Genomic DNA, 22,814 nt, shown 5'->3' on the forward strand with positions numbered 1-22,814 from the left:
CATTGTGCATTTTCCTGTGCTATAAATGAAACCGGAGAAGTAATGAAGTCATTTTCATCAATCCTGAACTAGTATTGAAACAGGAGAGTCAGTAAAGCCATCTTCATCTGTCCTTAAAAGTCTAAAACTGACTGGAGGGTGCTCCACACATACCGTTTTAAGTGTTTCAAGGTAAGCAGGTATGGGCTGGGTTCGTGGTACAGATGCATTAAAGTCCTGGAAAATAAAACAAACAGATTTACTGAGTTAATGTGAATCTTAGCTGGGAATTTCCACATTTCCTGAAACCTTTTCAGTGTTATTTATAGCTATGGAATACAAAGTTTGCTCAGTTTTAAAATACGTTGTTTTAACTGTAAATATGCCCTACAAACATCTTAAAGATATCATATATAACCATATAATATATATATATAATAAATTTGTTATATAACCCATTTTAACTAGTAAAACTAAATTAAATCAAAGCACTGTTTCCACAGCTACACCACTAGAGTCTGACTCAAGAGGAAAATGGACACCATTTGGAAATGTTGATAATGTGAGAGCTTAGAGTAGAATCAATACCTTGATTGTCCAGCGTTTTGACCTCCCCTTGTTAAAACATTTTCCTGTTTGTACTCCTTTGTCCAGAATCTCGTCTGGCAGCTGACCTTGCATTCAAAGTATCACCCGTAATTGGAGATACACACACATGAAAATATCAGCCACAAGCACATGCTAATGCTAAGAGCACAAACTATAACTAACACATGAAGTTGTATCCTTCTGTCATCCTGAGTAAAAACTTAATAAATTCATAATGTTGCTTTACAAATTTTCCATCTACTGTAAGATATGGTGTATTTACCATTTAAGAGCATTTAATCATCCAACCTCCCCCTTTCTTTAACAATATGTGTTTAAATACAGCCCTTACTATCATGTGAGAGTATTACTAAAAAAAATAACCTGGAGAACATCTGAATGTACCCACCCCCCTTTCCAGTGAACTAGCTGTTAAGTTTGCAACCTCCATTAAACCCTTAAACAGCAGCTGTGTTTGATTTGTTTGCTTAAAAAATGACTTACTGCTACACATTCATACGGTGTAAAAATTAGCTTCTGGCCGAAGAGCATGAAAAACATCACGCAGCCCAATGACCACGTGTCGATGGCCTCTGTAATTGGCCTCTTTTTCCCTCTAATACCACCGTGGATCACCTCAATGCTCTTCAGTGCATTTAATGCTGTAGCCATCTAAAAGCAATAAACATAATCAGAGATTGTACCGAGGTTTATCAGACAGTTTCCTACTCCACGTAACTGATGGTACAGTATACATACTTGTGGGATGATGGGTGTGATGCAGCTCAATGGCATAGGATAGTTCTTTTTCAGCATGTAATCCTCTAGAGTGATATCCAGATCCCCTAAGACCAGCACATCACCATCCCTGCCGTAATGATCATATAACTGGATGATGTTGTGCTGGTCCAATCCTGCACTTTTTAGCCTATTGAAAATGTCCAGCTGCAGACAAACGACAAGTTGTTTACTGAGATTATAGTGGTCTCAGGTATGATTTATCTGTACTCGAGTGGTCCCAAAAAAATAAATAAATAAATAAATAAAAAAATAGCCAAAATGACACTGCTGGTGTGGAAGATTTCAATGAAAGGCAGGTTCAGACAACAGGAAAACAAAACGATTATGTGGAAATTAATCGCAACAAAGAAACACGTCCCGTGTGCAGAGGCCTTAACCTTTATCATAGCCAATATTTTTGTCTATTATTTGACAGCAAAGACTTGCACAAACATATTTCACCCTGTTATCATGAATCAGTTAGTTAGTTTAGTTTATTCAATCATACCACAACTCCAAACATTTTACACTATAGACATTTCAAACAAAATCAATACTCATGTGTGGAGTAATTGCTGAAAGGCACAGGTGAAAGCAAGCTGCTTATAAAAGCCTATCCTATATTTTCAACAATTTAAGCCCCCAACTTCTAGAAACGCAAAGAAACAACAACAGATAATCAATCACACTTGTAAGCCTCAAACATAGCTTTACAAACTATTTTCTTGAGACCAAAAGCGAAATACATGTTTTTATATGTCCATTGGCATCATTCCAGAATTAAACTCCAACACTGGAAACACATCTACTTATCATACCTTTGAGCTTTTGGTACAGTAAATTTACGAACACCTCTGAGATATATGGACTCTCCTGATTTTAAAAGAACCTTTTTACTGAGTGTCACAGCATTTTTTCATTTTGCTCTGAACATCATGTGCAATATTTTGTAGTAAAACAATCATAAAATCACACTACATGAGTATTTAGAAAAAGTCGATCCTTGTAAGCTTAATAATCAGCCTTGTTGATGATTGTAAAAAAAAAGAGCTCTGCAGCTCTGGGCTGAAACTACAGAAGAGTAAAGTGGTCAAACGAGTGACCAATGTTGTGTTCCTGCTCTGTCTGCAGACTCTTCAAACATTCACTAATGACATTTTAAGTTTAGAGCCAACTCATTTTACATGGTTAAAATACAAACAGAAGGTCTTTTGTCCGAGACTGAATGAACACTATTAAATTCTAATTACTTTGCATATAGTCTAACGTTATGATGCCAATCCATTTAACTGGAACAAAAACCCTGTCAAAAATCTCGTAGACTTTCAGAGGAGGGAGATTTTGGGGACATAGAGTTATTACTAATATGGGATATTGAAATTAGTAAAATGCCAATCAAACTTAAAAAAAAAAAAAAAAAAAATATTTGTGAAGAAAGCAAAGTAACTTCCAAAGACAATATCATTTGGAGACTGATCAAAAATAATTAACAATTGAGTACAATATAATGAGCAAACAAGAAAACAAGAAAGCTATTTTAAAGGGTGGAAGGAAATAAGATGATTACGATCAAAAATAAGTTAGACCAACAGTGGTCTCTCCCATAAATCTTTTGTTAGGTTAAAGTCTCTCACCCTGAGGTAAACGATCCTTTGTCTGTGTGAATTTAAATCTGACTTTTTTTATTAAATTATCTTCTTGTTAAAATCTTGAACTTAGTCTTTGCAGCTACTTGAGATCTCTGTGTTATGGTTCATTTTTCATGCTGTGTCCGGGTCACCAACTGTATGGCCAAACACATGATCACACGGACTAAAACCTAAGGTCTCCCAGCGAAGAGGAGAAAGGTAATGCCTTCATCCCATTCTTTGTTAACTTTGCAAAGCAGATGGATACGCCTGTTTCTGTGTTTCTCACTGGTGAATCCATGTTGCAAAGCTCCCATCTGAACCGTTTTGGCCCGGTTAGAAAGTGAAAGGACAAATCAGCGTGGAGGGGCAGTATTTTCGGGCGTGGCAGAGTCGTGACATAAGCAAGCAGCGACAAGAAGCCGGTGCAGTTGGGGCGGAAGAGATTAGCGTGGATGCTGCTATTAGAACTTGACTTTTCTTTGTTAAAAGAAAATCAAAGAACAACACGGAGTTATTTTACTTTCAAAAACAACAAAAGTTGGGTACTGACATGTCTTCAGTCACCAGCCTTCGCGTTATATAGTTCTTTATGAAGTTTAACCTAGTTAGTAGGGGCGTAGGTGCAGCCATAGATATCAAGAAGTAGATGACGCGTTCGCTATCTGACGGTACGTCTACATGGCCGCCATCTTGGCGCGGGCAAAAGAGTGAGAGTTCAATAGTTATATGGGCAGACAGCACTGAAAATGCCAACTTCGTGTGCTGACGCCCACAGATACGATGGGTTCCTCATTCTGATGTTAGTGCTCTGGCCTTAAATATGCACAGGACTTCCGACCGGGTTGTTTATTATAAGTTGTTACCTTACTTAAAGTACAATGCACCCGCTGTTTTGGAAGGAAATGTGGAATCTTTCTCCTGCTATGTGCAAGTACTGACTGTCATCTGACTGTTGAAAGCCAGACTGGTCATTTTAATGTTGCTGACAGAAATCTTGGACCTCCTTTTTGTGACTTTAAGTATTTCTTTTTTTACTCAGCATTATTTTAATAATGTCATTAAGTACAATACTAAAATATACAACTAAGTCATATTAATTTATTGGCATTAGTAAAGCACGCAGTTCTTATAGCCTATTCCAAAAATATGATTGCCTTAATTTTCTGCTATCCCAAAGACCCATAAATCAGCCATCAGAAGACTGGTATTTGACTTAAATGCAGGAAAATTCTCTCGTTTTGACGATAAGCATTATTATATGCACCGCAGACAGAGAAAGTCAGTGTACGGCGCACTGTACTGTCAGTCTAAGTTTTGATCAGTTTGATTTAGGCTTTTTAGACAACATAAAGATGATCAAATAAGCCAGGATCATTCAGCTTTAACTTCGGTCTTTCCTTCTTTGTTTTGCCACTTTCTGTTGTACCATAAAGAAAAAAAACACGAGAAATTAGAAATCACGTGACTCATCCTGTCGGGGCTTTTACCTGTTGAGACTTTAGTTTTCCTCATGTAGCCCTCTCTCTGCCCCTCATCTGATGATCTGCTCAGAAAATTTTACTGGAAAATTGTCCTGATGTTTTAGAATCTGCTGGCTCTGCGAGTGTTTGAGTCAGAAATTCATCGCCTGCATGAGTAATTAAGCCGAGATTGGCCGTTGTGTCACATGGCTAATATGCACTGCAAACTCAAAAATCATCAGGTGAGAAAAGGCGTGACGACTCACAGTGTATGCCTGCCTATAGATTAAAGGACAGTTGCAAGATGAGAGGGAGAGAAATTATCTAGCTATATAAATCTATTTGGAGAAACAAAAACTATCTAATTATAGATTCTAAATATTTGATTACACCTGATGTTCCCTGTACATATCATACACATAATAGTTTTTTTAATTTTAAATTGATCAGACCCACAATCAGTACCTTGATTTAACTCCAGTAAGTAGTCAGTATCATGTTCAAGCTTTCAGCTTTATAACAAAACAAATTTCATGTAGATTGGTTCAGGATTAAGCATGGTAGGGCAGATTTTACAGGCGAAGTGGGCTAATTTATATTGAGCGTTCGCTAATCCCGCCCGTTCCAAGATGGCAGACTGGTAGATGCACAGCAACTACATTAAACAGCCATGTTCTTCGACGATGACAAGTCAGGTGACCGTGAAGCTGATGGCATCGAGGAGAGTAAAATGGTTAATATTGAGCAGTGGAGAGGAAAAGGAGAGGGACCTGGATGCAACCGAGGACCTCAACCCCATATCGAAAGTCAGAAAATTGCCGCCATATCTCGTCGTCTGATACCGTAAGTAAATTGGAGTGAACATCTTCTTCGTTTCTTTTCTTCGTACATCGCTGAAATATTAATGTAGGCAATTCCATCACAAAAGGAAATACAAGTACACAAAAAATACATGAGTTTACAGACTAACAAGCACAGCGATTAAATTTAAATAAATTGATTTATGATCCAAATTCAAGTATCACTTAGCACAGACATAATATGCCTGTGTGCATTTTGTCTGCTTCGCAGGATTTCTATCATTACCGCACGCTGAATTATAATAATAAAACAAGAAAAGACAACTTGTGACAATCACATACTCCTCCACCAGTTGCACAGGCTTTGTCTGCAAAGGTGCATGCAACAACATCAGACTGATTTAACTCCTATAATGATAGTAATATAATAGACTGTTTTATCATCATATAACTCCTATGTTAATAATAGTTCTAAAAAAGCAAATTTAACGAACTTTTTTTAGGTTAAGCATTATGAATTAAGCCAGACTTCATCTAAAGTTTACTGTACAATCTCATTTAAACTACATTGCTCACCAGCTGCTCTCATTATCATTTTTACTCTGCATGAGGCTGTTATTCTTTTTTGTGATAAGGTAAAGAGAACACTATTTCCTATAAATAGTTATGTAAATGCTCAGCCTTGTCTGCCGATGATTCTTTAAAGCAGCCACTCACAGATGTACGGACAATAAATCATAAGAAAATATTTCTTCTAGGCTATCTAAAATAAGAGCCACCATTTATGAGACCATGTCTTCAGTTTGTGCAGCGAACTCATCACTTAACAATCTGCATGCCGACTTGTATAAGAAAACTTTGTTCCATAGCGCACATCGTCTTTTTTATCCCTTTTTCGCCTCTCCTGTTTAAATGGAAATGAGCTCATGTCCACCTCAGCATGATAAATAATGTTTAATCTTCAGACTATGTTTTTGTCTATATTTTGTATTGACCTAAATAAAAATAAAATCCATTGCATTGTCCACACTGAGATGAAAACAGTATATTTCCTTCTCATTTTGAAAACGTTTTCTGTAAACACTGGATCATCTCAGGAAATGTCACTGAAAAAGCTGTAGTATATATATGCCAAGCCTGTAAGTGGCGCCGTAATGCTGCCACGGAAATGCACCAAAAAGAGAGAAGAAGATTACAGAGCATGCCTTTAATCCGCCATTGCTGTTTTGGTTGCACCCATGCATGCGGCTTAAGTGGGCTGTGCTATGTATTTTTCAAGAAAAATGCGGTACAAGGCTGTCCTCATGGAGATGAAACGGTAGGCCTATACAGATTTGCTCACTCTGGAAACCTGTTTTAAAAAGAAGCATTTAATGCCTTTGAAATCCCGATATGACAAAAAACGTTTGCATCTACTCCTGAATTTGTCATGGTGTGGAAGGGGCCTTAGAGTTCTCCCATAACACTCTGTTTGGAGTGTGCTACTGGAAAATTTCAGTTAGAAGGGTCATGTGCCCCTAGCACTTCACCCTGCCCCTTTATTTCAACAAGAATAGGGACTCCCTAACCCTACAAGAACATTACTAACAAGGTTGATAATTTTAGATGTACATGTTGTCTATTACCACTGCCATGAGCGGCCCACTTCCCCTTCTGTTCCCCTCACAGCTGGCCGATGTCTGATGTTGTACTGACCTGCCATGCTTTGCACCTTCACGGATGAACTCTCTTGCAAATGCAGGATGGATTAATGGTAGAGACAGGCCATTGATCTTTGCCCGTAAAGTCTCAAGAGTGGCTGCTTTGCACCTCAGGACCTGGTTTGCCACCACACTGGCTTTGTGTCAGTTTTGTTTTCTTGGTTTTCTTATTGACCGATGAGTATGCTTGACATTTTATCAGCTGGCCTTATGCAGGTTTGGTCGTCCTGTCTCGATGGACAGGACGACCACGTCCCCTGCTGTCTGGCAGCTTCTTGAGGACAGCGTCTTTGGACGTCCAGAGAACAAGAAGTATCTACAATGGATCAGGGAAGCCTTTGAGATTCATAAACAGGTGAATAGGACTATGAACAGGGACAAGGGTGCTTATATGTTTCCCCACACCTGGGAATCTGTCAACAAGATGCTGCCAGAAAATCAAGACAGGAACTGACTTTTTATTTTGATAGCCATCTGTTTTGGTTTTATAAAGGATGCAAGTTATGCATACTTAAGTTCAATGCTGATATGACTCCAAGAGCACAGTGTAGCTGTCTGACAGGAGGCTGCAGGCCCATCTAAGCTCCATGTCTTCGTCTGTTTCCAGGTTGAGCTAAAGTTAGTCTTAGTCAGTGTTTTCAATACTGTGGCCAGTTTGGCTTCCAAAGTCTATTTTAGTAACCAAATGGTTGGCATAGCTAAATCTTTGTCTATGGTTTATAATGCTAGATTGATGAAACATATCGGACAAGGCTTTTCAGTGAATTATTTATCGCATGATTGCCATCCCTTTCAGACAAGGACCATAATTTAGAACCTTTAGGCTGGTGTGTGGGTAATTCTATCAAAGACAGAAACATTTCTCTTTTTAATGTCAGTTTTGACTAAAGAAAAGCATCCAGTTAAGTATGAAGAGGATAGTAAAGAAAAAGAACAGCATCCATCAGCGTGAGTGTATCTTGCAAGACGGACCAATAAAAGCAACATCACTTAAAGAAGAACTCAGCTCAGCAACTGTCATATCCAGGAAAGAAAGAACTGCACAAGAAGTCTGCCGATGTGGCGTTTGGGATAGAGACACTGTGTGACAGCTATGTGGCCTTAAATCCAGCTGTGAACACGCACATATCCGCTCTGAATCTGAGCTGAGTCTACAGGAAAAGTGACGAAGATCAGCTCACATTGTTCTGTCCCAGAGATTCACAAAGGTCAGACTTTAAAACAAAGCAGAACTCGTTGAAAGCTGATTTTACTGATGGAGTCGCTCAGATTTTATGTGCTGTGAGTTCACACTGCTGCTACACAACACACTAGTAAATATTTGGCCCTTTATGTAACAGAAATGCAGATGTTGGCATGCAAACCATTGCAACAAAATGTCTCTCTCATAAAATTCTTTATTTCCTTTATAAATTTCATCTGGCATTTCTTTTATTCTTTGTTTAATGAGCATGTGTGATTTAATCCAAGTTCATACAGCAAATATAGGGGTATATGATGATAAAGAGCATGTGTTTGTCTGTGATTAAAACGCTTTAAAACTTAGCAGATTTTACTTACAGTTCGTAGGTTTCAAGTTCAAACCACTCCAAAAGCTCCTGTCTCAACAGTACACTCAAATGGATTTTAATGATGTTTTATGAAACAGACTTACATAAGGTCCATAATGTCAGGAGGGTGGCATGGTGTTTGGTAATACAAGTAAAAAATAACACAGTTTTATAATTAAAATGTGAAAACTTGACAGTGCTTTGCTGTAAAATTAAACACTGACATCAGGTTTAACCAGTTGTGAATGGATCAGTGTTCTGTCTGTCACATCTTTACGGGCCAATCAGAACATCAAAACACGTGATGTAGCTGCTACAGAAGTGCGCCACTACCTGGGGACTAAACTCCATAGAGAACTGCATTATGTGAACCAAGGCAACTGTAGACTGTCAGTACACGACTTTTGTTGTTTTGAAAAGAAAACAACTCACTGCTGTTCTTTGTTCTTCTTTTAATGAAGAAATGTCGTCAAAGTTCTGATAAAACTTGCACTTAAACAGCATCCACGCTAATCTTTTCCGCCATAATTGCACCGGGCATCTTGTCGCTGCTTGCTTACGTCACAACTCTGCCGCGCCCAAAAGTATTGCCCCTCGTTGCTGATTGGTCCTGCCACTTTCTAACCGGGCCAAATTGTTCAGATGGAGCTTTGCAAGATGGATTCACCAGTGAGAAACACAGAAATGGGTGAATCCATCTGCTTTGCAAGGTTATATCTAATGGGGATCAAATGTAAAGTGATATACTCTTATCCTGTTGTTTACAGAGCTTGCTGTTTTCAATCACACCGTGTCTCTTTTTATCATTACTTCTTACTTTGACTTGCCTAGAAAGTCTGAAATTGTCCTGTATTGACAACTCTACTTTCAAAGTTAAATATTGGAGATTTGACCTTATTTTGAAGGCCAATTCGTCTATTTAGACTGTTACTACAGGACTTGTGTGAACTGAAAATCCTGCATCCATATATCTGAAGAGCTGGAAACAAGCTGGTTTTTGCAAACGACTTATTCCTTTGCATTTTGACTGAAAATTTCCCTTTTTGTTTGCTTTGGGTCATTTATTGTCTTTCTGTCTGAGATGATGATATTTCATCACATTTCATTATAAAGGCGTGGTTGAAGTTCACATTCTCTTTGTGTTTTTGCACGTCACATGATGAAAAGATCAAATTTTCCTTTTCAAACCCACTCCTTTCAGCATCAAAATTACTACACAGTATTTAACTTTAAAACAAATTACTTCTTACTTTTCTTGAGTATTTCATAGACCAGTAATTTGATTTTAACCTTGGTACATTTCAAGAAAAGTATTTGTACTTTTACTTTGGTCAAATATTCTTCTAACCTTTCCACCCCTGTATAAAATAAAGCTATAAATGAAATAGCGAGGTACCTGTTCAGCTCTGTGTAGTGAGTCAGCTCATCCACAAAAGGCCCATACATGGAAACTGAGACACGAGCGAGTTGACACTCGTAGCAGACATGGTGTGACAGGCAGTCACAGCTTCTCAGAATCAGATTTTAAACCACTGAATAGGAAATATTTGTGTTGTGACTCTGGAAGTGACACAAACGCAGACAGATGGTAACTGTTACAGACGGTTTGTTATATAACCTCACTGTGGATTGCATGCCCCTCTCTGCCACAGACCACATCACTTTTTCCTCAACCACTGGTGTGCTGCAGGCGGGGACAGATCTGCTTTCCTCATCAGGGACAACTCCATCAGGAATACATTATTTTTAAATATGAAATGGAAGCTGCCCAAAGGAATACAACTAGGTCTTGTTATAGAACAACAATGAAGCTCAGCACAGTAAATAGTAAGATTGTTTGATTTATAGTCAACTCTGACCTGGGGGAGGGGGGCGCATATTGCCACATCATAAATTAACAGTCAAGTTTTTATTTCATCCTCCAGGGAACTTGCTTTATGTATTTTTTTATTTGTTTGTTTATTTGGCATGATGGATGCATAAGGAATTGAACAGCAACACCACAGCATTTAGAATTGGCCTCTTATAAAACAAACATAGAAAATTCTTACAAAGCCAGTCCATGAGTTACATTTGGTCAACATTTTTAAGTATTTTCAAGACTTCAGCATTCACAAATACAACACAAAAGCCTTTACCTGCACAAACATGCAAGTGCACATACACTATATTGCCAAAAGTGTCCACTCATGCATCCAAATAATTAAAATCAGGTGTTCCAATCACTTCCATGGCCACAGGCATACAAATCAAGCACCTAGGCATGCAGACTGTTTCTACAAACATTTGTGAAAGAATGGGTCGCTCTCAGAGCTCAGTGAATTCCAGCATGGTACTGTAATAGGATGTTTCTTGTGCAACAGGTCCAGTTATGAAATTTTCTTGCTTCCAAATATTCCACAGTCAACTGTCAGTGGTATTATAACAAAGTGGAAGCGGTTGGGAATGACAGCAACTCAGCCACAAAGTGGTAGGCCACATAAAAATGACGGAGCTGGGTCAGCGGATGCTGAGGTGCATAGTGTGCAGAGGTCACCAACTTTCTGCAGAGTCAACTGCTTGTCAACTTCATGTGGCCTTCAGATTAGCTCAAGAACAGTGCATAGAGAGCTTCATGGAATGGGTTTCCATGGCCGAGCAGCTGCATCCAAGCCATACATCAACAAGTGCAATGCAAAGTGTTAGATGCAGTGGTGTAAAGTCGCCGCCACTGGACTCTAGAGCAGTGGAGATGCGTTCTCTGGAGTGACGAATCACGCTTCTCTATCTGGCAATCTGATGGACAAGTCAGGGTTTGGCGGTTGGCAGTAGAACGGTACTTCTCTGACTGTATTGTGCCAAGTGTAAAGTTTGGTGGAGGGGGATTATGGTGCAGTGTTGTTTTTCAGGAGCTGGGCTTGGCCCCTTAGTTCCAGTGAAAGGAACTCTGAATGCTTCAGCATGACAAGAGATTTTGGACAATTCCATGCTCCCAACTTTGTGGGAACAGTTTGGGGATGGCCCCTTCCTGTTCCAACATGACTGCGCACCAGTGCACAAAGCAAGGTCCATAAAGACATGGATGAGAGAGTTTGGTGTGGATGAACTTGACTGAGAGAAACTGAACTGAGCTGAAAGAGTCCTGACCTCAACCTGATAGAACACCTTTGGGATCAGTTAGAGTGGAGACTGAGAGCCAGGCCTTGTCGTCCAACATCTGGAAGAATGGTCAAAAATTCCCATAAACACACTCCTAGACCTTGTGGAAAGCCTTCCCAGAAGAGTTGAAGCTGTTATAGCTGCAAAGAGTGGACCAACGTCATATTAAACCTTATGGATTAAGAATGGGATGTCACTTAAGTTCATACGTGAGTCAATACTTTTGGCACTATAGTGTATGTGCAGTATACTGTATATAATCCAATGCTCCCTTCCCCCACACCTACATATGACTGCAAGATTTATTTGATTGATCGGTTAAGGAGTTCCTTTAATTTGGTTCCCTTTATAGCACTGGCATCTGCATGTAAACACTTGTGTATAAGATCAACAAATACCACAAAGTGGTCAAAACTTCGCATGTATAGGTGTCTCAGAGCAGTGGTTCTCAACTGGTGGATTGGGACCCAAATGTGGGTAGCAAAGCTGTTTCAAGTGGGTTGCAAATCTGTGCTAGGAAAAAAAGCAAAAAGTTTGTGCTGTTTGTGCCCTTAGTGGACAGACAGAACATCTATTCAAATTTCAGTCTTTTTCTCAATATTTAACTTATTGATGCACTTTTCCTGGATAACAAAGCTTGTTTTCCCAAGATAATTAGGTAACTCCTTGAGAAATTATCAAATTTCCATGCTATCTTGGAACAAAATGAATCAAATAAAATGTTCGCATACTTTACTTTTCCTTTTTTCCATTTATGATCCAAGCTGTAACTTTTTTTAAAGGTTTATTTTTTGGGTCTTTTTATGCCTTTATTTGATAGAGGAAGGACAGTGCAGCTAAGGGCCTGAGGCCAGATTTGAACCCAGGCCACCTGCATACATGAGTAGCACCTTAAACCACTCAACTGTCAAGGGGGGAGGGGCAGTGGGACACAAATGCAGACCGCAGGTTTCAAAAAGTTATCCTAGAAGGATAACCACTAAATCGCAAGCGATAAAAGGGAAAGGGGAGAATACCAAAGCAAAATGATAAGCCCAACTAATAACTCCCGCTCTAATTAATAGTAGAAAAGAGAAACTGAACCACTGCCGCCGTGCAGCTGAAAAGAAACTTAGACTTGTAGGGAGAGTGAGACAACTGTCTTCAGAAGAAACTCAAAGATGCCCGCACTGGGGTTCAAGAGAGAAACAAAGAAAAGCTGGTTATACCTCCAGCATCAACCACTACCTCTGGGGTAACTAGTAATTTAAATGAAAAAAAGCTCTGAGGAAAGAGTCGACAGTGCTTGAGAGACTTCACATAGAAAGACACAGGAAAAATCCCAAGGAGATGCTCTCAGTACCTCTGAAGGTGAGATAATGAGTCTGCACTGAGAGCTGCAACCCAAGAGCATATATAAGCTCTCCACACCTGGTCTCACTCAGTGCTGATCAGCCACACACACCTGGCCCAGCCCTGATTGACTCAGCCACATACACCTGGCACAGCACTGATTGATTCAGCCACAGTGAATGCCCTGTGTAATCCCCCTCACACTCAACTATCTATGCGCCCAACAGTAACAGTTTTATTAAACCCATTAAAGTGGTTGAACATTTTGAAGATTTTAGGTCACGATTTCTTGTAAAAAGGGTGGTGGGTCATTATGACCAGCCAGTTGAGGACCACTGTCTTAGGGTACATCACTGATGGGACCCTATGGGCTGTTTGTCCTATATTTTTAATGCAGGATTAAATAACCTCTTTAATGGTCTGTCACTGATGGCCATAAGGGGACAGTAGCTGAGCAATGTGAGAGCAATGTCAATCTAAATTAGATTTCTGTCAAGGAGCCAACAGTAGACTCAGATATTTGACTTTAAAAGGAAGCCTACATCTTAAGATATGGTAACTTTATTAGATAAATATTGTTGTCCTCTATGTGTAAGTTGTACAAAAAAACACCAGATTTCCACATTTTAGTAACTATATAACTGATTCACATGTAGGTTGTCAGTGTTGTGCAATGCACACTGGGTAGTGATGTCACATGGTTGTGTTGTTCCTTTTCTTACATGGCGTCATCCTTGAGTCTTCTCAGTGTTAACCTAGGTGCAGTTTTAGTCAAGAGGACAATGATGAAAAAGTTACTGCAATCCTGATCATAGTGAGTACAACTGGAAAAATGCAGAAGGGAGAAAAATGCAACCATTGACATCACTACCCAGAATGCATTGTGCAACAATAGCAGTATACGTATGAGTGTTGTTTTGTATCCTAAATGAAGAAATCTGGTGTCTTTGTTTGTTCAACATAAAATAATCTAATGTTATTCCAGCAATGTGCAGGGTTTCCTTTATCAGTTATATTAGCTGATGTGGCCCTTCTTCTAGAAGAGAAAGGGAGACTGTTTTAAAGGTACAGTGTAAAAATGGGAATGTTGGCAACTTCTAACAGTCATGTTCTAGATGCAACACTCACTTCTTGTGTTAACCAGAGGAATTTTAAGAAAACACTGAACTGTTATGTGGTTCCTTCTGTGGTCTATAGAAACGGGGCAAACCAGGATTGCAGTGCTAAAGAGGAAGACACTCCTTAGATGCATAAACAGTTTACTCTAAGTTTATGAAAGTTAAACTATGAGAGGGGTCCAGCTGCAGACTGTACATCTCTGAAGGCCACTCTCACTGACCTTTCATCTGAGTACATGGCCTTGCTCCAGACTACCTGTCAATGATGGTTTTTGTTTATGAATCAGGACAGCCCCACAGATCCTCTGGTTCTTTTTTATGGGCTGTTCCACAGAGCAGAATAAGCTGTAATGCACTGAGACGGTTATATTATATTGTATTACCATTGTCATAATTTTCTTTTTATTCCACTGCCCTTTAATTTTATCTCTTTTTTCTTAATTTGTCTGTTATTTTAATCAGCCATCTTTTTAGTTCTTGTTTTGTCTGAAAGTTGATTAAGCAATTAATTGATTTGTCAACAGTAATTCAAATGCTAGAATTTAAGACTCAAGCTTGTATTTCACCTTTTAAACTTTTAATGTATAAAATTCCAACCCGTTTACTGTTATTTATCTCCCATTTTAATAATTAAACAATATTAAACTCAGTGGTATTCTGTGGACATTAGCTGAATTATTCACTTACTTTTGAATAAACTTGAATAATGCAAGAGAAACTAAATAAAACATGTGTAAAAAGCTCTGTATTTTTGTGTTTTGGGAGAAATTCCAATGGGAACTGGCTAATGTAAAGCTTAGAACCTGACCTCCGTGTAATTCATTATTAAAGAAGTCAACAGTGCCTCCTAGAGCCCAAAACACCGAGGAAAACACTGAATAAATGAGGGAGGACTGAACTTAGAGCAAGGCGAGGTCTGTGTTCTCTCAGTTACACAGCTGGGTGTGGATGACATTAATTGGTTCCCATGATAGATCCTAACAATCGACAGTTCATCTGCAAAGTATCCCAAAGTTCATGATATGCTTGGAAATTCCCGAAAATAACAATCTGGCAGCAACATCCTGTAGTCACAGCTCCGCCTGCAGACTGCTGCCGTGGTAGAAAACAATGTCTGCAAAGACAGTATCCGGTTGTTTTAACCCACGAGAGGTCTGTGACCTTTAGGGCACTTTTAGGTCGAGCCCTGGAAGTTTAATTTTGGATTAATGAGTACAAACTTCAACCTCTCCTTCCAAATGGCTGCTGTACCCAAGCGCTTCGGAAAAGGGGAAATTTAGCCCTGAGGGATGACTTGTAGGCTTAAGAAAAAGGACCGTTGCCATGCAAGATTGGGTACGTGGAGACCTCTAGAAATAATAAAAACATTTTCAATAACTTTTTTTTTTTAGATTAAGTCAAATTGCATAAAAGACAGTGGTATATCACAGGTAATCAAACATTAGTCTGATTTACTTGTAATAAGAATCTAATAATTTGATTGGCTACTATGTATTCAATCCCAATATTTGATACAGTTAGAGAAAAAACTCGTGTTAGTACTCCTCTTTTTTTCTTTTTTTTTTTTTTTTTTACTGATTTTTAAGCATTAATGGGCTGTCAAAATTAATCGTATGAATGCGATGAACTACGATTCACAATTGCACTAATTTTTTTTAAAACTGATTAATAAAATGCCTTATTGTTCTTTTCAACAAACTTTGGTTAAGCCACACCAGCCTCTCCCTGCAGCCTTGGTGATGTAAAATGAGTCCTCCACTGCTCTTTATTGTTTCATTAATGAGCAGCGATGGACTTATTTTAAATGTAGAATAGTGGAATTTCAAAATGCTTTAAAAGGGTGTGATTAAGAGCGTTTAACTAGAGAAATCTTGAGATTAATTGCAAATTTTAAAAAATGAATTTGACAGCCCTAATAATTATATATTGTATATTATTGTTAAAATTTGACATTGTTAAATGGAAATTAAAATGCAACGTAGGCTGTATGCACACCATTTTATCTAACACAAAGGACGACCACATTACTCAGGCATTATTTTGAATATTCCACAAATTCTTTTATTTGTATCTCTAAGGAACACAGGACAGAATAGATTTCTAGAATTAGTGTGAAACAATATCAAAATAGCCAGAGATATATCATAGAGCACTAAAATATCAATCAAAAAGGAGAAATTGCGAGTCTTGACTCTTCAAGTCAAAACACAGGGTAACGTTAGCCCATTGTATGTCCGTTTCACTGACGTCATTTCTATGCGCCGGGCCTCAGTGTACAGTACTGTACTGTGTCAGTTCTGCAGGCAGAAGCTGGAGATGGGTGAGTCGCCGCTGAGGGCCATGGTTTCAGAGATTATGAGTTCTAATAATTTACGGACTTGAATAACACTGTCAGAGCCCGTCTGCATTTTTGTCCTGCAGAGTCTGTTTGTTTGCAAACGTCCGTGTTTGACTGGCTGGCGTTGATAATTAAAAGCTAACAGGCTAATGTTAGCGGGCGCAGCCAGGCCCAGTGAGGAGTCGCTGCTCTGAGTTTCTACATTGTTTTTGTCAGCGAACCCGGGTGGAATAGCCAATAAGGCAGATGTGAATGTAGCATCTCCACGTCATTCTGTACATATTCAACCATTAAAACCCCCGTTATTAAAAAGACTGGTAGTATTCTGACGGTTCAGGCAGCACAGTAAAAGCTAGCACAGCCTGTGAACGTCGGCTAAGTGAATTAAAGCTAGCTAACTGCATTAAAATAATGACTTCCAGGAGGACAGGCTATGCTGGCAGCATGGAGTCCTCTCCATCAAACGGCGGTAGCAGCTCAGTCCACAGTGGGAACCGTAAACAGAATATTATAAACATTCCCGACAGGACTGGAGCAGAGTCCTGTTATGATAGGAAAGCAGACAAATCAGGATACGGAGCCTCACAGGGCAGCATGACTGTCACATCTCTGAAATCACGGCTCGCCCCGACCATTCAGACTGCCATGTCCGCTGCTGTGGATACTCTCCTGGGTGAAGTCGTGTTAGTCCTCAATGAGACACAACAAGAACTGTTACACAAGGAACAAGAAAATGAAAGACTGAAGGTTCGCCTGGAGGTCTCAGAGAGGGAGCTGAAGACTTTACAGGAGTGTCTGTGTAGTGCTCAGAAGCTCATAGATCAGCTTCAGATCTCATACACAGGCACTCAGACTATCAATCAGTCAGTCTTCGCCCCTTCACTGTCTTCCATGGCTTCAATGACCTCAGGTTTGGAGCGGGACCACCAGAGTTCACGAAATGTAAATGGAGCAGGTGTTGACTTGGGTCTTGGTGGATCTGTGGATGAATCGCTTCACGGGTTTGAGCCGAGAGATGACTACAAAATGTGCCAGCTCTCAATACAACCGGATGGCTCTGTGACTAACCATGCTCTGGACTTTGATTCCAATGCAGCCCACATGTGCTCAGATTCCAGCAGACCAGGTAAAAATCACATTATATGTTCTTAGTTTTCATTGCAAATTTGTTTACAGGGTTGTTACGATAAGGGTTGTTTCAACTTCAAAACTGTACTAAATGTTTAATCATTGGCAACATTTAGGTACTGCAGATATATTTGTGCTTTCTTATTATTTTTTGTTGCTGCGTTTCAGAAGTGCTTCACCATTAACTTTTATGTTTTGCCTTTAGATGAGCGTCAGTCTCAGGGACCAGGTGGAGCATCCAGGTTTGAAATCAAGGAGGAGCAGGGGCCGTCTTCAGGCCCTGCACAGTCGAGCAGGAAGGATCCTGGCTTACGTGGTGATAACAGAGTTGGGGATGAAGAGCGATCATCCCACAGCATGGGTGACCTCGGCTATGTTCAAGTTGGAGGGGAGGGAGGTTCCCAGCGTTCCTTTACTCAACCTCTGCGTCACCAAAGACCTGTGCGAGACTGCAGCACTGACCTGCAGCATGGTGGACTTGATGGACAGAAACAGTTGGTGAGGACTTCTGTAGGTGGAAGAGGAGACGGTGTTTCACCAGGCAGAGCAGAGGACTCAGCAGGACCTTCAGTCCCCGACACAGCAGGGGAGCCCTCTGGAGATCGGCCCCACCACTGCTTAGAATGCGGAAAAACTTTCCGTTTAATCTCCAGTTTAAAGAAGCACATTCGCATCCACACAGGAGAAAAGCCGTACCCTTGTGGAGTCTGCGGCCGTCGCTTCCGTGAGTCAGGGGCGCTCAAAACCCACCTGCGCATCCACACAGGTGAGAAGCCTTACTCCTGCTCTGAGTGTGGAAACTGCTTCCGACACTTGGACGGTTTGCGCAAACACAGGCGCACGCACACTGGAGAGAAACCCTACGTGTGTGCTATCTGTGGGAAGCGCCTGAGCCGCCTGCAGCACCTCAAGCACCACCAGCTCATCCACACTGGAGAGAGGCCATGCTGCTGCCCCTTCTGCAACCGCAGCTTCAAAGAGCCAGCAGCTCTGCGGAAACACATCCGCACACACCGCGAAGGAGGCCACATGGGGATAGGGGCCAGCGATGACACGGACCCAGACGCCATGGACGACATAAACAACCTCCATCCAGCAGCGCCGTCCCCTCAGATGAGGTTTGGGGAGTGGGGAGCTGAGGAGGATGACAGCTCTGTTGTGGACTGTGTTTAGGGGGCAACTTTTACATACCATGAAATCGTCTTCTGGTGATAAACCTGAAATAAGCTTTATGTGTAGTTTGTAAACATGGCACATAAGGTCATCTCTGTTTCAGCTGTGAAAGTGAAGAATGAGGCTACATATAACCCTGGCCTTTAGTTTTATATATACCAGACATTGCCATGTTTCACAATCCAAGATGTAAAAATAACTTCAAAATAATCCACTGTACATTCTCCAACAGTAAGTATTTATGTCCAGACATTCCTCAGGCAGCAGAAGCAGCAGCTCATGAACTGTTCTTGGCAGACAGGAGGGTACTGGTTAGCTAAGCCTCCTGCCAATATTTAGGAAAAAGATGGCAAAAAGATTCCCCTCTGTTACGATTTAGATCCTCTGTATACTGACCCATCCATCAGCTGAGTCTCTGCTGCTGCTGCTGCTGTTCATATAAACACAAAACATGAGCCAGGGACTGAATTTTCTGCTTTATTATTTTGGCCTTTTCCTTTTCATTCAACTGCTGATCCTTGGGGCTGCTTCATGGTCCATGAGGGCTACACCTGGGTATTTATCATAACCACACTGCTGGCCTAATTTTTTTCAGCTAACCCTTTATGTAACTTCTGAACCACTTCTGAAGTCTTTATAGATGGACAATTAAAAAGCCATATACATTCAGAATTTATGTGCTTACTTTCAGTAATGTGGTTCATCAACCTACTTAATAGTTGTCAGCGAGGCTTATTCTTGTACGGATGCAGCCATCTGAGAAAACCTAGTGCTTACAACTGAGCCGAAAAAACATTTCTAACTGATATAATGCAGTATTGATACTTTGTTCAACCCCTTGTTACTAAGGATGCACAATATTAGATTTTTGCAGGTTGATATTAAAAAAATTATTTTAGCTCACACCAAAATATAAATGTAGTTAAGACCTACAGCTTAAGTCCTTATCAAACACTCAAAGTTTCAGGAATGAGGATGAATGAAGAAAAAGACTTTAGCTGATGTAGGTCTGTTAGTCCCGCCTAAAAGTCCACAAACATATTTACATATCACCCAATATTTACAGCTAATACAGGTCAGTATTTAGAGCTTTGAAATTGGTTGTCAGTGTCATCAGAAATGTTCAGAAATGATCATTTACTGGGGCGTAGGTGGCCTAGTGGTTTAAGGCGCACCCCATGTACACGGACGGCCCAGGTTTGAATCCGGCCTGGGGCCCTTAACCACATGTCTCTCCCCTGCTCTCGTTCCTGTTTCTGACTCTATCCACTGTCCTCCTCAATCATAATAAAGGCACAAAATGCCCAAAATAAATCTTCAAAAAAAAAAAAAGAAATAATAATTTACTTTCCAAGCTAATATCTGCCAATGCTGATATACCAATACTATTGTGCAGCCTTACTAGTTACCATATCCCAGTATTCTACCTTGATTAAGCAGAGTGTAAGCTAAAAAGCCATATTGTTACTGACTGCAGTCATTTACATCAGTGGTTCTCAACTGGAGGGTCGGGATGGAAGTGGGTCTCAGAGCAGTTTTCAGTGGGTCGCAACGATGTGTCTGAAAAAAAATGTTGGCAAAAGTCCTGAAGTCCTTATTGAACATGCATGGATACCTTTTACTTTACCCTGTTTTTCTGTGAAATTGGGTCATTTAAATGTTTGATTAATTTTTAAAGTAATTTATCTCCTGTTCTTGCAATAAGCGGCTACTTTTCCCATGATAATGAACTGATTTCACAAGCTCTCTGGAAAATTGACACATAATGATGGGAAAGAGGGTTTAAAATGTGTCAGTTTTGTCCCTTTACTTTTTTATATCGGGTGTTTTGGTCCAATCATGCTCCAAATGCGACATATTCAATTAACTAAACATGCATTGTTAAAAATAGTTTGGAAACTTGGGTTGCTGTCTGTCATAAGACAGACTGGTGGGTCCTGAGGCTGGACCAGTTGAGAACCACTGATTAACATGGTAGATTTTGTCTCCAGCATCACTCTTCCTATTTTCATCTGTTTCTTAAATGTAATGTTTTTAGTCAAGATAAGGTCATCTGTGTAAAAATCTGTGTCAAAGGCAGATGGAGAACTGGTTGGGTCGTAGCCCGAGTTCATTTTCGGCCTGTGGATCCTTTCCCTGTTTCTGAGTCCATCCACTGTTCTTCTCGATCAATAAAGGCAGAAGAAGCCCAAAAATAAATCTTAAAAAAGTCAAAGATTGATTGTATTTGCTCTAAGATAGTCAGAATTTCTCGATTCTTCAATACCTTTCTACAGATGTTTATGATACAATCTCTTTTTTATGATAGTAGTTATAAATATACCAATACTTCAAAAATCCATATTTTAAAGATAAATGCATAGGAGAGGAATAAATAAACCAAAAATTTAGTACTGAAACACTGCAAACAAAAATTGGTCTAGTTCAAGAATGTTCAGATGTTGGCCAAATAATTTCTGGTAATGTAAATAAGAACTTATCAAATTTTGGGTGCCCAGGACTTGTATTTTTGTCACTACAATACCAGAACAAGAAATGATATAGTTTGATTTTTACTAGTGTCATATTAAGGTTTTAAAAAATCTGGTTTCATAACAATTTTTATCTTCACAAACTTCTCTTCTCTCTCCACAAGGCTTCACTGTTCCCTGTCTGTTTATCATGCCCCTTTTAAAGACCATATCTTTGCATTCCTTCTCTTTGTTCAAGCTGCTGCTCATCCAGAAAGCTGCTGCTTTTCTGGTCTTGTATTAACGTTGCCGGCTGTTTTAATAGCCATTAGTAACAGACAGATTCTGGTGCTTGCATGTGCGTATTTGTTCTCTGGCGACAACACCTCACCTGCTGGTTCTGTAAATAAGAATGTAGTTTGAGCCATTTTAACTGGATCAATGAGGGTTAACAAATGAAAGTGCAACTATGTCAAAGAAGGATTAGACAGCACCCGTATGCTCACAGTACATACAATGTAATTATATATAATCTCACTGATTTCTTCCTCGTGTTCTTCCTGATGCTCTGGTGTGACTTGTACATCAGGAGCATTTATCCTCGGCTTTTTAAGCTCTACTATAGGTCTCTTCTGTCTTTAATATGTATATTACTCTAATAATGGTCTTTATGTAACTATTCTGTGTACATAATCAAGTGTAAGTCATTTTAGCAGGCACTCAAATGTAAAAATATCTGTTACTGTGTCCCTAGAATACAGTCTGCCAAGGAAGTCTTTCCTGAGATAATCATATTTATTATTGTTTTTTATTTTACACACAGGAAGGCCTTTGCATGTAGGTTTGAACTGAATCAGCATCGCCCCATTCAAAGTCAGTGCTAAATGTGAAATGGATTCTTTTTTTATGCTTCTGTGTTCAGTATACATCCACCCACATGGCAGTCATCCTGTTACCTACTCTACATGTTACTATATTAAAGGGCCTTGTTTCTACTCCTCTCTCTCTCTGCTTGTTTTTTTTTCTGTATGTCAAATGAAGACAGAGGAATCACTCGTAAACATTTGAGTCCATATTTAGGAGAGCGTTTTAACAATGTGGCTCCATACTCGAGGCTAATTTTAGATCGTCCAAGCATTTTCACTTTATTTCTTTTCATTATATCCTGACAGGAAACCACATCTACCCTGGAGCAGAGGGTTTTTTTCCAACAATGACTGAAACGCCGCCAAGCAGATTGTGTAGGTGCTGCAGACACGCCCATGGAAAGTGCCCAAATGACACCCTGCCTACTATCCGAGTGCTGAGTAATGAAAGTTGTGTTTATACACACTAAGTGCTGTTTGAGGTGGATTTTCTTCTGATTGCAGAGGCTTAACGGGTAAAATATTACTGAAAAAAATGTAAGTGTGTGGCAGCTTTCATCCGTATCACATTGGACTTTTTCCACATACTTGATGACAATTTTGATTCAAAAAGTGAATATTTTTCAAGTTCTGAATCATTTGGAACTGTTGAAAGGTTACTTTCAGGAATAGAAAACATCACTTATTTTACCATTAAAAGACTAAAATATTACAACAGCTGTCAGACATGAGTACCAGGATTATATTATGCATGATTATATTAATTTAATGAAACCGTCTTTC

At 39.7% G+C, this 22,814-nt stretch overlaps 1 protein-coding gene across 1 annotated transcript; it reads left to right on the top strand.

Moving 5' to 3' along the window:
• Nucleotides 1–16,353: 16,353 nt before the first annotated feature.
• On the top strand, nucleotides 16,354–22,160 carry si:ch1073-224n8.1 (zinc finger and BTB domain-containing protein 17). Its single transcript, XM_041801508.1, has 2 exons — nucleotides 16,354–17,540; nucleotides 17,748–22,160. The coding sequence occupies exons 1-2, from the start codon at nucleotides 16,826–16,828 to the stop codon at nucleotides 18,713–18,715; spliced, it is 1,683 nt and encodes a 560-aa protein (XP_041657442.1). The 5' UTR covers nucleotides 16,354–16,825; the 3' UTR covers nucleotides 18,716–22,160.
• Nucleotides 22,161–22,814: the final 654 nt, after the last annotated feature.

The sequence above is a fragment of the Cheilinus undulatus genome, linkage group 12, assembly GCF_018320785.1.
Source record: "Cheilinus undulatus linkage group 12, ASM1832078v1, whole genome shotgun sequence".
NCBI classification, from domain to species: Eukaryota; Metazoa; Chordata; class Actinopteri; order Labriformes; family Labridae; genus Cheilinus; species Cheilinus undulatus.

Excerpts from the sequence above, each read along its gene's own strand:
- si:ch1073-224n8.1 (XM_041801508.1), top strand. The coding sequence starts at position 16,826 with ATGACTTCCAGGAGGACAGGCTATGCTGGCAGCATGGAGTCCTCTCCA. Across the intron at positions 17,541-17,747 it reads CTCAGATTCCAGCAGACCAG|ATGAGCGTCAGTCTCAGGGA; the intron begins GTAAAAATCACA and ends TTTTGCCTTTAG.